General features: G+C 45.2%; 1 protein-coding gene across 1 annotated transcript in view; it reads right to left on the reverse strand.

The window, feature by feature from the left end:
* The window catches only part of Tsen2 (tRNA splicing endonuclease subunit 2), a 41,761-nt gene extending 26,934 nt beyond the window's left edge, over positions 1-14,827 (reverse strand). The window contains exons 1-4 of the mRNA XM_045133832.1: positions 14,781-14,827; positions 8,078-8,381; positions 5,061-5,142; positions 2,842-2,878 (exon numbers count right to left, since the gene is read on the reverse strand). Of these exons, the coding sequence (XP_044989767.1) occupies positions 2,842-2,878; positions 5,061-5,142; positions 8,078-8,266 (308 nt within the window). The 5' untranslated portion in view covers positions 8,267-8,381; positions 14,781-14,827. The remainder of the gene's footprint in view (positions 1-2,841; positions 2,879-5,060; positions 5,143-8,077; positions 8,382-14,780) is intronic.
* Positions 14,828-16,202: the final 1,375 nt, after the last annotated feature.

The following is a 16,202-nucleotide window of genomic DNA, read 5'->3' on the forward strand; positions in this document are numbered from 1 at the left end:
GGAGGCAGGGTCTCACTACACAGCCTAAGCTGGCCTAAATCTCCAGAGATGAGGCTGGGACCAGGAGGTCTGACTCTAGACCTGACTTCTGTGTGATTCTGAGCTAAGCCATTCAGCACATCTGCTGTACCAATTCTCTGCCACATGCCAGAGTCATCCCCCCAACTCCACCCCGCCTCATCATATCTCAGAGGACAGAAACCTCCAAGAGAGGTTCAGGAGTGTGTAGAAGAAATCTTGAGTAAAACAAGGGATTAAAAAAAAAGATGGACAGGAGATGAACAAGATGTGTGGCATGTGGGTCATGGAGTGTGAGTTGGTTAGTAATTCCTTAAAAAGCCAAATCCTGCTGTTATCAGCCCCAAATGTGGCTGGAGAAGCAGAGGGAAAAGTAGAAAGTAGGAGGCAAGAAGCAAAGACAGGAAAGAGGCAGAAACAAGAGGCAATAGCTAGGATTAGAAGCAGTACTGGTTTCAGAGATAAAAGCGGACAGAATCAGGGCTGTGAGAACCCATGCCCTCAGGTTTTCAGGCCCTGAACATGCCTCTCCTACCTGGCCAGGCCATCCTTCACTATATGACTAAAAGATATCCATTCGGTATGAAAACTCATAGCAAATGCTTGGGAGCCAGACCTCAGATACAAGCACTGACCTTGAGTGAGGAGCTTGACTTTCCCACCTGTAGGATATACTTACTAAGAGGGTCTAGGGGTCCTCATGGGGCAGTGCAAAGACTTAATAAACCTGTTGTGTGCACAGTACCTTACACATGAATACACTCACACAGTGCCAATGCAAACAGCTGTTCTATTGTTCTCCTGGATGTCAATTCCTCTCACTCTGGAGCTGAGCCCACTTGGTCATGGGAAAGCAATTTCACCAATGTGACTTTCAATTCAAGATGAGGTCACTCTGGTGTCCTTCACAGAAGAGGGAAATATGGTCATAGGGATGGACACACACACACACACACACGTGGGAGAACAACATGAGAAGTTGGGGGCAGAGTCTGGCTAAGGAACACTAAGGAGTGCAGCCACCACTGGAAGCTGAGAAAGGCAGGAAAGGGTCCTCATTTACACCCTTCCAAGGGAGCCAGCCCTACCACACCTGTTTTTTGCACTTCTGGCTTTCAGAACTCAGACAGGATACATTTTTTTTTTTTAAAGCCACTGGGTTTTTAGTAAAGGAGACTAACATAAGGACAAGGAACTATTCCTGGAATGTCACACTGTAATGCTCACAAGAGTACACTCTTTCAGAAGCTGGCACTCTCTCCAATCAAACCTCTCATATCATCCATACTGCAAGCATGATAGGGAAGTTGTCCCAACAAGAATCCCTGTCTTATTTCTGAATCCTAGGTTTTGGTGCTATGGCCACCTGCACTGCAGATCACCTGGACTGCAACCTCAGCATCAGGCTCCGTGAGGTTGTAAGAAGACCTCTCCCAAGATCAGAAACCTACTGTTATCCAAGCCTGGGACCACAGTCTCTCTGCCACTCCACTGAAAAGGGAGTTACTAGGCTGTCAGATCCTGCCAGTAAGGGATAGAAGCAAAATGAAAATATCACTGTGGATTTGAATCGTGTTACAGGGCTTTGTAGAAGAGCTAGGGTTGGAACTGTACCATGATAGATAGTTATTTTTTCTTCCAAGGCAGGGTTTCACTGACTCTATCCCAGGCTGGCCTCGAACTCACGGTGAGCCTTCTTCAGCTTCCTGAGTGTTGGGACTAAAGGTTTGCACCACCATGTCCAGCTGCTTTTGTTGCTGAGATAGGGACTCATTGTGTAGTCCAGATTGGCTGGTAACACACTATGTAGCCCAAGCTGGTCTCCAACTTGCAATAATATTTCTACCTCAGCTTCCTGAATGCTCAGCTTACAGGTGTGGGTCATCATGCCTGGATTTGGATGGACACTTAACACACAGCCTTTTTTTTAATTAATTAAATTTTTTTTTTTTATTTATTTGAGAGAGAAAGCAAAATGGAGACAGAAGGAAGAGAGTGGAGGGCATGGAGGGAGAGAATGGGCACACCAGGGCCTCCTACCACTGCAAACAAACTCTAGACATATGTGTCACTTTGTGCATCTGTCCTTACATGGGTACTGGGGAATTGAACCTGGGCCAGCAGGCTTTGCAAGCAAACATCTTTAACCACTGAGCCATCTCCCAGCCCATTCCCCAGTCTTAATGAACAGTGAGTATGGGGCCCCAGGGAAGAGCAATGTTTGGTCCCTGCTCTCTCAGAAAATGTCTGAACTCAAGGGATTCAAGGACAACACAGAGTGCAAGGCTACACGCACAGCGGCCAGGGCTGAAGAGGGGAACGTAGCAAGCACAGACATTCCAAGAGAGGTGACTCGTGAGCAGCGTGGGTGTGCATGCAGGTGGTATCTGTGGGATCAGGGAGAAGTGTTCTGAGAAGGTCTAGGGGGGACAACAGGGAACTTGGTGAAAGCTGTTTTCTGACCCTATGTGTACAGCAAGGAAGAAGGCAGAACTGTCTGCCCATAGGGTGAGAGGCCAGATTGGAACCCAAATCTGAGCATCTCAGGACTTCATAACATGTCTATTACATGGCAGTTATTCATATTTTGGGAGGAATTCAACTGGCAAAGCATTCAGCTTAGGTTTCTTACACAAAACAACATATTTCAAAAATGATTTGCTCAACATTAAATTCAGAGTCCATTTTCAAGAATTTTCTATTTCCAGAAAAACAAACAAAAAAAGGGTGTAATGTTGCCACACTAGAACAGGGACAGGCTACTAGAACCCAACTGACTTAGTCAAAATTATACCAAAGACAAAGGTCATTTTTGTCACTTACTTCTCCGATGTAATTATAGGCATGTCTGTCTTCATATCTGTAATAACAAAGACGTTCTATTAGTTTCATACAGATGAAACAAACCACACTAAAAACCTAGCAAGATTGCCAGGTGTGGTGGTGCATGCCTTTAATCCCAGCACTCAGGAGGCACAGGTAGGAGGATTGCCATGAGTTCGAGGCCACCCTGAGACTCCACAGTGAATTCCAGGGTTGCCTGGGCTATAGCGAGACTCTAAAAAAAAAAAAAGACCTAGTAAGATAACTTCAGGGGCTGGGGAGATGGCTTAGTTGGCAAACTGTTTGCTTTGCAAGCATGAGGACCTGGGCTAAATCCCCAGAACCCATGTTAAAAAAACAAAAAGGACCGGCGTGGGTCGAGGAAGAGATAGCTCAGTGGATAAAGCGCTTGCCGGGCTGGAAGCTGGAACCCCAGAACCCATGAAAATGCTGGGTGGCCATGGCAGCCTGCCTGTAAATCCCAGCGCTCCTGAAACACAGACAGGAGACAGGCCCCTGGGACAAACCTGCTAGTCCAGCTGTTCTGTGTCTGCGTAAACAAAATAGACAGCACTTAAGAAAGATTCCTAATGCTAACCTCTGGCTTCCACACATGTAAACACACATACCTGTGTGCCCAACACAAGCATTCACACACACGTGCATGAGGAAGGATACATGAGGTTGTTCTCTAGCCTTTACACGTGCGTGAGCACCTGTATACATGAACACATACATATACAAGTGACACAATTTCAAGGCTGACAAAGCCATACAGCTGGAAGATGACTGCTACTCAAATCACGACGGTTTGCCTGCCACCCTTCTCTGCACCTGCATAGCCTGCCAGGTTTGTCATCACACAGGCCCCTCCTGCTGGGCTGGGATCTCAGATTTTCCATGTGACAGTACAGTCACATGAGGAGATAGCTCTCCATGACATGTGAAGGCTTGGACCCTTCACCACTCTCTCTCTGCACTGAATGCTCCTCTTGTCCAGACAGGGGAAGTACCTTGGTGATAGTGTGGTGTAGGGACTGGAGTTGGGGGCTCTAGCTCTGCCTCTGCATATAACAAGACGAGTCTTTCTACCTACAGTACTTATCAGGTTGCTCCATCCATGGTCTCACTTTTCCTCTTTGTCCCTTGCATTCTGCTTTTGGCTAAGTTTTGTCTCCTTTCCCAAATTCTGCCTTGTCCACAGCCATCAGAGGGTTCAAAGACAGGCTGCTAAGCTTTAAGCCATGATTGGCAGCCCTCTCACGGATGAGGCAGCAATGTGTAATTCTGGGCTGGTTTATTAAGCAGCACCATTATGGTAAGAGAAACAGACACCAAGCTGGTTCCCTAGGGACTGAACAGTTAAATCAGTGTGCTTTACAATTCCCTACAGCTCCTCCCTCTCAAGTTATAAAACTGACTAGGTATACTTGTCTAGTAGATTCATTTTATTTATTGTTCTAAGTCCTAATTCTGCAAATAAAACACAAAACTTATTTTGACCATAGCACACTGAGCAGGTACTTAATTACCAGAACCTACCACATGCATATAGCACTCTGCTAAACAATGAAAAAAAAAAACTGTAAATAATTCTTCCTCCTCCTCTTCTTCTTCCCACCTTTCTCCCCACTCCCTCTCAATCCAGCGTTAGGGACAGAAACCAGGGTCTTGTACACACGGATAATGCATCTGATAATTCCAGAAGTATAAGACATATTTCTAGCAATCATAAGGATCCTTTTGTCCATACCTGTAATCCCAGTATTTGGGAGGCTAAAGTGGGAGTATCATGAATTTTAGGCCAGCCAGGGCTACAATAGTCAACCAATCTCAAAAATTAAAACAAAATGGGCTGGAAAGATGGCTTAGTGGTTAAGGCACTTGCCTGCAAAGCCTAAGGACCCAGATTTGATTCTCCAGATCCCATGTTACCCAGATGCACATCATGGCATATGCATCTGGAGTTTGTTTGCATGGCTAGAGGCCCTGGCATGCCAATTCTCTTTCTCTCCTTTGTCTCTAATAAATAAATTAAATAAATTTTAAAAAAAGAACCCTCTACTTTGATGAAAATTCTCTTGATTGCTCTTCAAGGCAGTGGTATTGCCAGTGTGCCTCTTACTTCTCAGGAAGTTTACCATCTAACATGAAAGCTAAGGTCACAAATGAAAGAAAATAACAATTTGCCAAAAGAAGTGAATGCTGCATAGGTTTACCTTTCCATTTAGCAACCAGTTTGGGATCGGAAATCGTGAAGTTCGGATGGCTTCTTGAAAGAATACCTTTCCCAAAATAACCCTTCCAGGAAGAGAGAAAACAGTCAATTCTTAGTTTTCAGTCTCAGCTGTGGCAGAACATAACTGAATCAACACACAGGCCATCCACGTTTCACAACTGTACACGGTTCCTCTGATTCTGCAGTGACCACACATTCCCCTCTTTTGAAGAGGACATTAAGCTTTTAGTACACCTCAGCATAAATATCTCACCCAGGGCCTGGCACACTGGAGGGGACAGGGCAGGCAGGGGCCGTATCTTCTCACATGTGTCTCTGGAATCAGTGCACCCAAGGAGCAGGAGTCATGCCCACTGGGGACAAAGTACTTCTTGCATTCTTTTGTACTACACAATGAAAGTGTTCCTTTCCTTCCTGCAGATTCCCAAAACAACACATGCTTTTGATTTCTGTGTCATTACACAGGAAAAAAAAAAATCAAATAATAATAAAATGAATGCCCTTACTTTCCAACATAGATCTAACAATAAAGAATGTGTGTGGTACTCACAAAGCCTCTTGCTTATCTTTACACAATGAGTGTGAGTGCCTCAGCAGTGAGCTATGAAGACACAGGGCCTTGTGGGGCCTATTCTTACTGCCCCAGGGTCAAGGCTGCCAACTTTACCGTAAAATCTCTTGAGAAGGCACAGAGCAGGGCAGGAAGCCCATGGAAAGTTGCCTTGGGCTGGGAGTGGAAGCAGGAAACTTTCAGTGTTGATGGGAACATTCTGAAACTTGATTGTGGGGTGGTGGTATAGCTCGGTGGCAGAGTTCAAGGCCCAATCCCAAGCACCAGAATTAATTAATTAATTAAAAAAAAGGATTGTATGGGGATGGAGAGATGGCTCAGCAACAAAGGCATCTGCCTGAAAAACCTGACAACTGGAGTTTGATTCCCCAGTATTCATATAAAGCCAGATACACAAAGTGGCTTATGCGTCTGGAGTTCATTTGTAGTGGCTAGAGGTCCTGGTATGCTCATTCTCTCTCTGAGTGTCTGTCTCTCTTCTCTGTCTTTCTCTGCTTGCAAACAAACAAACAATAAATAAAATATTAAAAAAAACAAGTTTGTGGTGATGGCTGCAACAGTTTATGAAGTCACTACAATCACTGAATTAAGTATACACCTACGATGGGTGAACTTTATAAGTTCTACCTTAATTAACCCTATTTTTCTTTGGTGGGGGGGGGGGTTCCAGGTAGGGTCTTACTCTAGCCCAGGGTGAACTCAAACTATACCTAGCCAGGCTGTTTTTTAAAATGCCTCCAGCAATGAAAAGTCTACAAAGGAACTAAGGAAGGATGCAAGTAAGCTAGCTACTAGTGAAATATGGTGTTAGGGGTTCAGGAAAGTCCTTAAACCCCAAACCCTGGGTTTGTGTTTATATGTAACCAAAGAAATGGGCTAACCAAACTGAGGATAATTATTAAATTATTACATTTATTTAAGGAAGTACAGAACTTACCCATGTGGCCCACCCATGTGGAAAAAACTGTCAGAAAAGACACGAAGTACAAAGAGCTCCTGCCATGTGGAGGGCAGGAGGGGTAAAGAGGCTGTGTGGAAAACGGGTTAGAGGGCTAGCGGAAACTCACCAGCAGCTAGAGGTTTGTGAGCGGTCAGGCAGCCCTTCTCCTTGCAAACATACTTATAACCTTATGGTGGTGGGCTCTACCTTCTGGTTCAGGTGAGCCAGAGAGACAGCTGAATGGTCTGGGCTAGAGACTGTCTCAGGAAGAGGCTAGCCATGATGCCAAGTTCTGGGGGCTGAACTTGACCACGTACAATGTTAGGATTAAATCCTAAGAAAGACCTCCCTCCCAGGAGGAGCCCAGGTTGTCTTTTTGTTTGTTTGCTATTTTTTGGAGGTAGGGTCTCGCTCTAGCTCAGGCTGACCTGGAATTCACTATGTAGTCTCAGAGTGGCTTCGAACTCACAACAATCCTCCCACCTCTGCCTCCCGAGAGCTGGGCTTAAAGGAGTCAGATCATCCTTTGCTCTTTAGCAAAGTGGAGACTGCAAGGGCAGGCTCAAAGACATGCTTCTTACTTTCAGGGGCCTAGACACCCTGAACTACATAACAAAGCGACCTGATTTGTCTCATTAGTCTTAACCCAAGCCCATTACAGCTAGCCAACAGTAATACTAGAACTTGTCCTCAGCCAGGAGAGAGCAGATAAGGAGCCCAGACTGCTGGGAAGGGAACTGGAGTGGGGTAATTTTCACTTTTTATCTATTACATTTCCATAAATTGCCTGAGTTTTCTATTTGGTTTTACAATGAATGCACACTGATTTTATAACTGAAAAAAATCAACAATGGTCAATTCCTTAATCTTCCTTTTTTATTTTTAAAATATTTTATTTTTATTTATTTATTTGACATAGAGAAAGAGAGAGAATGGGTGCGCCAGGGCTCCAGTCACTGCAAACAAATTCCACACGCATGTGCCCCCTTGTGCATCTGGCTTACATGGGTTCTGGGGAATTGAACCTGGGTCCTTCAGCTTTGCAAACAAATGCCTTAACTGCTAAGCCATCCCTCCAGCCTTAATCTTCCTTTTAAAATTTTTTTATTTTATTTATTTATTTGAGAGAGAGAGATAGAGATAGAGAGTGAGATCAAGTACACCACGGCCAGTCTATAGCCACTGCAATCCAGATGTGCCACCATGTTATCTGGCTTATGTGGGTACTGGGGAATTGAACCTGGGTCACCTCTCCAGCCCTTAATCTTTCTTTATTGTCTGCGTTTGAGGGTGGGCCACTCCGTCTATGTGTTCATTACCTTCATAGGGGGATGGTTTGGGGGGCAGTGACTAAAACTGTACAGGAGCACATTGCAAGAACGTGCACTGCTCACGTCTTGCTGGGAGTGGGAAGCGGGAGAGGCAAAAGCCAGGGCCTTGCTTCAGGGCTGTCTGGAAGTAGCTGCTCCAGGCGGCTGGCACTTACCTTCCCGTAAAGCTGCTCCATGTCCTCCGCTCTCCTCACCACCACGCTATTGTTAATCATTTCAGCTCGGAAGAGTCTGAGTTCCTTCCTCGGACCTGGGTCCTGACCAAATGAGATTGGCAGTGGAGACTCGTAACTTTCGTACACTCTTCTTTTCCTCTTTGGGGCATGGAAAACGGCCTCTGCCATTCTTGAAGGGTAACAGTCTTGAGGGAACAGACCAGGAGAAAGAACCAGGCAATCGATAACTATACTGACCAACAGTGTGCACACCTTTCTATCTACGGTCAGAAAACTTCGAGACCTGTTGGGACAAAAAACAAAACAAAAAACCACAAAGAACAGACTATTTATAAAACAATTTAACTAGAAGAGGCCAAGTAGCAAGAACATGTAGGAGCAGCACAAATGGGTCATCAGGACTATATGAGCCACTGAAACTCCCGAGCAGCCAGTGGCGTCACATCTAGCTAATGCTGCCCATGCTGGGGCCAAAGTCACAACACGAGGTCTCCTGAGAAACAGCACTACTATGTTTCTGCCTTCGAGGATGACTTCTCTTCTTTCCCTATGCCAACAGAGGACCTCCAGGGACTGCTACTAGTCACAGAGGCTAGAATCAGGATAAAACCAAGTGAAACATTGTATTCAACAAATTATATCTAGTAAAAACTTCATTTTCAAAAAAAAGAAAGAAAGAAAAACACCAACACATAAAAACAAAAAGCCAGCTATGGTGGCATATGCCTTTAATCCCTGCACTTGGGAGACTGAAGTAGAGGATCACCGTGAGTTTGAGGCCACCTTAGACTACAGAATGAATTCCAGGTCAGCCTGGGCTAGAGCAAGACCCTACCTCGAAAAAAACCAAGAAAAAAAATATTCCAAAACACCTTAAGATACATCCTAAACACTGGCTAGTCAGATCCTTAGGGTTCTTTTCTTTTCTTCTTACTTTTTCAGACAGAGTCTCATATAGCCCAGGTTGGACTTGAATTTGCTAGGAGCCAAGGATGACCTTGAACTCCTCATCTCCAGCCTCTACCTTCCAGGATGGAATTATAAATATGAACTACTATGCTTGATTTCTGGCTTTTTTATCCATCCCCCCCCCCCCCAAGGTAGGGTCTTGCTCTCTGACCCAGGCTGACTTGGAATTCACTATGTACTTACAGTTTGGCTTTGAACTCACAGCTGTCCTCCTACCTCTGTCTCCCGAGTGCTGGGATTATATGTGTGTACTACCACTCTTCTTTGGTTTTTCAAGGTAGGGTTTTGCTCTAACCCGAGCTGACCTGGAATTCACTGTGTAGACTCAGGGTGGCCTCACACTCTAGGCAATCTTCCTACCTCTGCCTCCTGAGTGCTGGGATCAAAGGTGTGCGAAACCATGCCCAACATGATTCCTGGCTTTAAAAGTAAATCAAGCTGGGCGTGGTGGCGCATACCTTTAATCCTAGCACTTGGGAGGCAGACAGGAGGATTACCATGCATTCAAGGCCACCCTGAGACTACACAGTGAATTCCAGGTCAGCCTGAGCTAGAGTGAGACCCTAGTTCAGAAAAAAAAAAAAAAAAAAGTAAATCAATAAAATATAATTTTGACAAGGCTTAGTGCCATTTAAGGATCTATTACATATTACTAAATGCTAGTGGCCATGAACAGGGACCCTAAAGCCTGACTGATCGGAATTGCTGGAGTCATCTTTGCTGCTGACACATACGTTAAAACTGGACCAGGAGCTGTAGGTATGGCTTAACAGTTAAGGCACTGTTTGCTTGCAAAGCCAAAGGACCCAGGTTCGATTCCCCAGAACCCACATTAGCCAGATGCACAAGGGGCACATGCTTCTAGAGTTTATTTGCAGTGGCTAGAGGCCCTGGCATGCCCGTTCTCTCTCACTCTCTCTCCCTCTTTCTCTGTCAAATAAATAAAACAAAACAAAACTGCTGAGTCTTTGCTTTGAGATTCTGGGCAGAAGTTACTAGGCTTTCTTATCTGCAAAAGAAGGATAAAACCAGATTATAGTTCAGGCTCCAAGTGCCTAGGGCAGTACATGGCACATGGTGAGCCCTTCCCAGGTACTGGTGACCATTATGATGAAGGAAGTATTTGCAGTGCCATCTTATAGGTAAGAAATGATGTTGGCCCCGTGAGCAGTGGCACGGCATGACCACGGGCCTGTGGAACTCCAAAGCCCAGGCGCTCTGGTGGGGCCTGCTCAGGCTCAGGTACCCTCTGTCCACTGCACTCTGTAGTACTACTGGCAGAGCTCCAGGGTTACCAAGCAGCTCTGGATTTATGGACTGGGCACATAGTACCTTCAGGGAGAAAGGGAGGTTGATGTCAGGACCTTTCTTCTGAGCCTCACCTTGTCCCAAGGGAACAAAACAGGCATATATCTAGAAGCAAGCTGAGATAACACAGGCCAGCATATAGTACTTTGCAGTCACCTTGCCATAACACACGCACTGCCCAGCTTTCCATTTCTTGACAAAACTCTTTCTTTGCAAAGATTATTCATTTCCTAATAAAACTCTTATCAGTCAGGGTTCTTTAGAAACAGAACCAACAGGACTCAGGCCCTTTATATTTGCTGGTTCTACATCCAAGGATTCAACCAATCACAGGAAAAAAAAAAAAAAAAGAAAAAAGAAAAGGAGCAAAAAGTCCGTGTCTAAATATGCACTTGTCATTATTCGCCAAATAAAACAGTGGCTACAACTTTCGAAGCGCTCACATTGTGCTGGGTGTCATACGCAGTCTAGAAACAGCTGAAAGCCTAAAGGAGGACAGGTGTAGGCCAGATGCAAACACTATGCCATTTTATACAAGAGCTTTCGGCATCTGATTCTGGTATCCACCCAGTTCCCACAGATACCAAGGGACAACTGTCCTCTACCCAAAGTGTGTACAACACAAGGGCTCTTCTCACAAAGCAGTCCCGTCATACTCCAGAAGCTAGTGTCGTTCCTGCCCATGTGACAATATTTCCATCAAAAAAATGTGATCTATACAATGGAATGTTATTTGGTCATAAAATAAATTCCAATATATTTTATAACATGGTGAACCTTGAACACATTGTCCTGGAAAGAAGACACACAAAAGATCATGTATGACACTATTAATGCATGAAGTCCAGAATATACAAATCTAGAGACAAGTAGATTAGTAGATGCCAGGGACCAGCCGGAAGGAGCAGTGATTGCTCATAGGGGGCTTATTCAGGAGTGTGTGTGATGGAAATATTCTAAAATTAGATTACATGAAGCTGTGAATTCTGTGAATAAGTCTACTTACTGTACATTTTAAAATACTTTTATATTTATTTATTTATTTGACAGAGAAAGGGGCAGGGAGAGAGAATGGATACACCAGGGCCTCTCTAGCCACTGCAAATGAACTACAGACGTGTGTGCCCCCTTGTGCATCTGGCTAACATGGGTCCTGGGGAATCAAACCTGGGTCCTTTGGCTTTGCAGGCAAATGCCTTAACCACTAAGACATCCCTCCAGCCCTTAGTGTACATTTTAAAAGGGTAATTTTTTTTTTTCGAGGTAGGGTCTCACTGTGGCTCAGGCTGACCTGGAATTCACTATGTTGTCTCAGGGTGGCCTTGAACTCATGATGAGCCTCCTACCTCTGCCTCCCAAGTGCTGAGATTAAAGGCATGTACCACCACGCCTGGCTACCTGTCTTTAAAAGGGTAAATTTTATTATCTATTATGTAGCTCAATAAAATGATTATTTATCTGACTGAGATATGGAAAGAATGACTTCACAGATGTCAGTGTGAGGCTTCTGGAAAGACTGAAGGAATTCTCTCACAAGACAGAGTTCACTTCCCAGAGGAACGAATTGAATAATATAGACCAGGTGACCTCTACTTTTCAAGGAGCGTTCTCTTGGGCTGAAGTTAGAAGGCAAACTTGGAGAGAAAGGACAGCAGAAGCATTCAAGATGTTTCTGGGGCTGGAGAGACGGCTTAGTGGTTAAGGCATTTGCCTGTGAAACCTATGGGCTCTGGTTCAATTCCCTAGTACCCACATAAGCCAGATGTACAAGGGGGCCCATGTATCTGGAGTTTGTTTGCAGTGGCTGGAGGTCCTGGCATGCCCATTCTCTCTCTCTCTGCCTCTTTCTTACTTTCTGTAAAATAAATAGTTTTTATTTTATTTATTATTATTTTAAAGAAATGTTTCTGTAATGCCATGGTAGCAGAACAGCATGACAGGAGAGGGTAATGTGAATAAAACTATGCTATCATAGGTAGGTCCTGGGTTCCACTGACTAAGCCATGGGCACATGTGTGACACGTGAGTACCGTTACCCTCATTTCATAAAGAAACTGAGGCCTTGGGCTGGAAAGATGGCTTAGTGGTTAAGTGCTTGCCTGTGAAGCCTAAGGACCCTGGTTCAAGGCTCAATTCCCCAGGTCCCACATAAACCAGATGCACAAGGGGGCACATGCATCTGGAGTTCGTTTGCAGTGGCTGTACACCCTGGTGTGCCCATTCTCTATCTATTTGCCTCTTTTTCTCTCTGTCTGTCGCTCTCAAATAAATAACTAAAAATAAAAAATAAACAAAAAATAAAAAGGAAACTGAGGCCTGGAGGGGACCAGTCATTTATTGAAAATTCCACTACTAGGGAACATAAGAGGTAAGGCCAATGCTTATAATCTCAACACTCAGGAGCCCAAAGCAGGAGGGCTACTATAAGTTCAAGGCCAGCCTCAGCTAGGTCAGCCTGGGTTACAGAGTAAGACCCTGTCTCAAAAAAGAAGAAAACAAGAGGGGGCTGGAGAGATGGCTTAGCGGTTAAACACTTGCCTATGAAGCCTAAGGACCCTGGTTTGAGGCTCCATTCCCCAGGACCCATGCAAGCCAGATACACAAGGTGGCGCATGCAGCTTGCAGTGGCTGGAAGCCCTGGCGTGCTCATTCTCTCTCTTTCACTCTTTCTCTATCTACCTCTTTCTCTCTCAAATAAATAAATAAAAATAAACAACAAAAAAAGAAGAAAACGTGGACTGGAAGATGGCTTAGTGGTTAAAGGTGCTTGCAAAGCCTACTGGTCAAGGCTCAATTCTCCAGGACCCATGTAAAGCACAAAGTGGCATATGCATCTGGAGCTTGTTTGCAAGAAGTCCTGGTTACAACCATTCTCTGTCTCAAACAAAAATATTAAGAAAACACCAATGAATGAATGAACACATACAAGACAGGAAGGAAGGGTGCGGAAAGTACACTGACCCAATGAGACACCTGTGTAAAGCACATAAGGATGTGTAGGAAAGACTGAGTCAGTAGTCTTCAGAATGGATGTGAAGACTGTCATTTGCTTTATCTTGGTGCAGGAGATGGAACCCAGGGCCTTGCCCTTGTGAGGCAACTGACTACCTATCCATACCTTCAGCCCAAGAATTAGTCTTATTTCCACTCCATACCTTCAGCCCAAGAATTAGTCTTATTTCCACTCCATACCTTCAGCCCAAGAATTAGTCTTATTTCCACTGTACAGGTGAGAAAAGTGAGTCAGAGGACTGAAATACTGGCAGGACTTTTCCTTTTTATTTCTGAAACCTGGGCTCAGCTGACACCAAAGCACCAGTAAAGTGTATTTACTTTCTACCAAAAGCAAGGCCTAGTCCTTATTTTTCCCTTGACCTATCAGACTAGTATCTTTTTTTCCCTTTCTAGTTTTGTTTATTTATTTAAGAGAAAGTGGGGGGGGGGGAGGAGAGGCAGATTGAATGGACACATCAGGGCCTCCAGCCACTGCAAACAAACTCCAGATGTATGTGCTACCATGTGCATCTGGCTTATGTGGGTCCTGGGGAATCAAACTTGGGTCCTTTGGCTTTGTAGGCAAGTGCCTTAATTGCTAAGCCATCTCTCCAGCCCCACCTAACATCTTTTTGCTTTATTTACTTTTGGGACAGAATCTTGCTATGTAGTTCAGGCTGGCATCAAACTTGTGATCCTCCTGCCTCAGTCTCCCACATGCTGGTCAACCTGACACCTGTTAGATGTTCAATCTATGTCAACCCAATAATAAACAATGGAGGGAGGAGGTTCCACTTAATTTTTTTAGTTCTCTTGGAACCCAGTGTCAAAAAGCCTCTCGGGGCAAAGCTCACATGTGGGTCTCTTTTTTTTAAATTTAATTATTTGAGAGAGAAAGAGAGAGAGAGAGAGAGCGCGGGAGAGAAAGGGTGCGCCAGGGCCTCCAGCCACTGTAAACCAACCACAGACACGTGCGACACCTCGCACAGTTTGGTATTACGTGAGTACTGGGGAATCGAACTTGGGTCCTTAAGGCTTCACAGGCAAACGCCTTAACCGCCGAGCCATCTCTCCAGGCCCCAGTCTCTTAATTTAAAAGTATGTTTGTCATTCCTGAGCTCAGGTGAGCAACCACCATGCGGGGTAGGGGTCTTTCACCCGAGTTCGGGGCAGGAGGAGCACGTGGTGACGGCCCGCGTGGACAGCGCTCACGAGGGCGCAGCTGCGGCCTCCATGCATTAGCTCCGCGCACCGACCACGTCGGTGGACGCTGTGGCAGTTCTCCCCGTCGAGCCGAGGCTCACAGCGACGAGGAGGATTAGAAAGTCTGCCTCCTCATCCTGTCCCCGGTCCCGGGCCGCGCAACAACGCCTCTGGACCCTTCCGGCTCCCCGTACTAGCCTGGCCTTACCTTCCACGGCGCCACGCGCTCGCCGTTACCCAGCAACGCCGGCCTGGGAGGGGGCGGCACCGCTGCCGTCAAGCAGCGCGGCCGCAAAAAAAAAAAAAAAAAAAGTCCATCTGAATGCGCAGCCGCACATCGCATGTGAGCGCAGTGCGCCTGCGCGTGGTCTGAAGCGGTGTTTCAGCTTCAGGGGGTGCGAGGAGGAATCCTTTTCTTTTCTCTATGCGGGTCTCCCCAGTCCTCCCAGCAATCTCACAAGATCGCGTTTTACGGATGAGATAATCAAGTTTCTTGTCCAGGGTCACGTATTCACTTGGGAAGTGGGCATCTAAAGAATTCCATGCCTCGGGAAAGACGCCTACAGGCTAATTCAGTGGCCTCAGTGTGACGTGGGGTTATAGGTGCACAGAAATTGCAGCGTGCTGGTGATACGGTCATTTTTTTTTGTACGTCAATGTAGCGATAATTTGGGGTGTTTTGGATCTAATAAACCCCAACTTGGCACAATGCATTACAGGCCTCAGAGTCACTGAAAGTGGAACCTCAGGAGACTTTATCCAGACCCTTATCCTCAGAGAGTCTAGAGAAAAAGTCTGAATGACAATTTCTTTTTTTCTTTAATATATTTATTTATTTGAGAGAGAAAGAGAGAGAGAGAGAATGGGCGTGCCAGGGCATCCAGCCACTGAAAATGAACTCCACATGCCTGCACCACCTTGACCATCTTGTGCATCTGGCTTACGTGGGTCCTGGGGAATTGAACCTGGGTCCTTCGGTTTTGCAGGCAAGCGCCTTAACTGTTAAGCCATCTCTCAAGCCCTCCAAGACTTTTCATTCAAGTGTGCACTGAAGCCTTTTGTCATTTTTTAAAATACAAAATACAATAATCCAGGTGTGGTGAGCATGCCTGTGATTTTAGCACTAGAGGTGGAAGTCAGGATATCTCAAGTTCAAGGTAAGCCTGGAATACATATTAAGACTTGAAAGAAAGGATGGAGGGAAGGAAAGGAAGAAAAAACAAAAAGAAAATGAAGGAAAGTTAGAAAGAGACAATGAAATAGTTTAATCACTTCTCAGGCTGGGGTGTCGCTCAAACGTGGAATGCTTGCCTAGCAATGTAGATGCCCTGAGTTCCATCTTTAGCACCAAAAAATCAAAATAAATAAATTCTCAAACTTTCAACCTTTGGTATCTTGTTTCTTTCATACTGTTAACACCTAAACTTTGGTTCCTTGCTGCAGTTTTCTTGAGGCTGACCTGGAATTCACTGTGTAGTCTCAGGGTGGCCTTGAACTCACAGCAATCTTCCTACTTTGGCCTCAGAAGTGCTTGGAATTAAAGGCAGGTGCTACCATGCATGGCTAAATATTTATAGAATGCCTATTCATTTTTTCTTTAAATTTCATTTGTTTATTTACTTATTTGAGA

This window comes from Jaculus jaculus, chromosome 14 (genome assembly GCF_020740685.1).
Source record: "Jaculus jaculus isolate mJacJac1 chromosome 14, mJacJac1.mat.Y.cur, whole genome shotgun sequence".
Lineage (NCBI taxonomy): Eukaryota > Metazoa > Chordata > Mammalia > Rodentia > Dipodidae > Jaculus > Jaculus jaculus.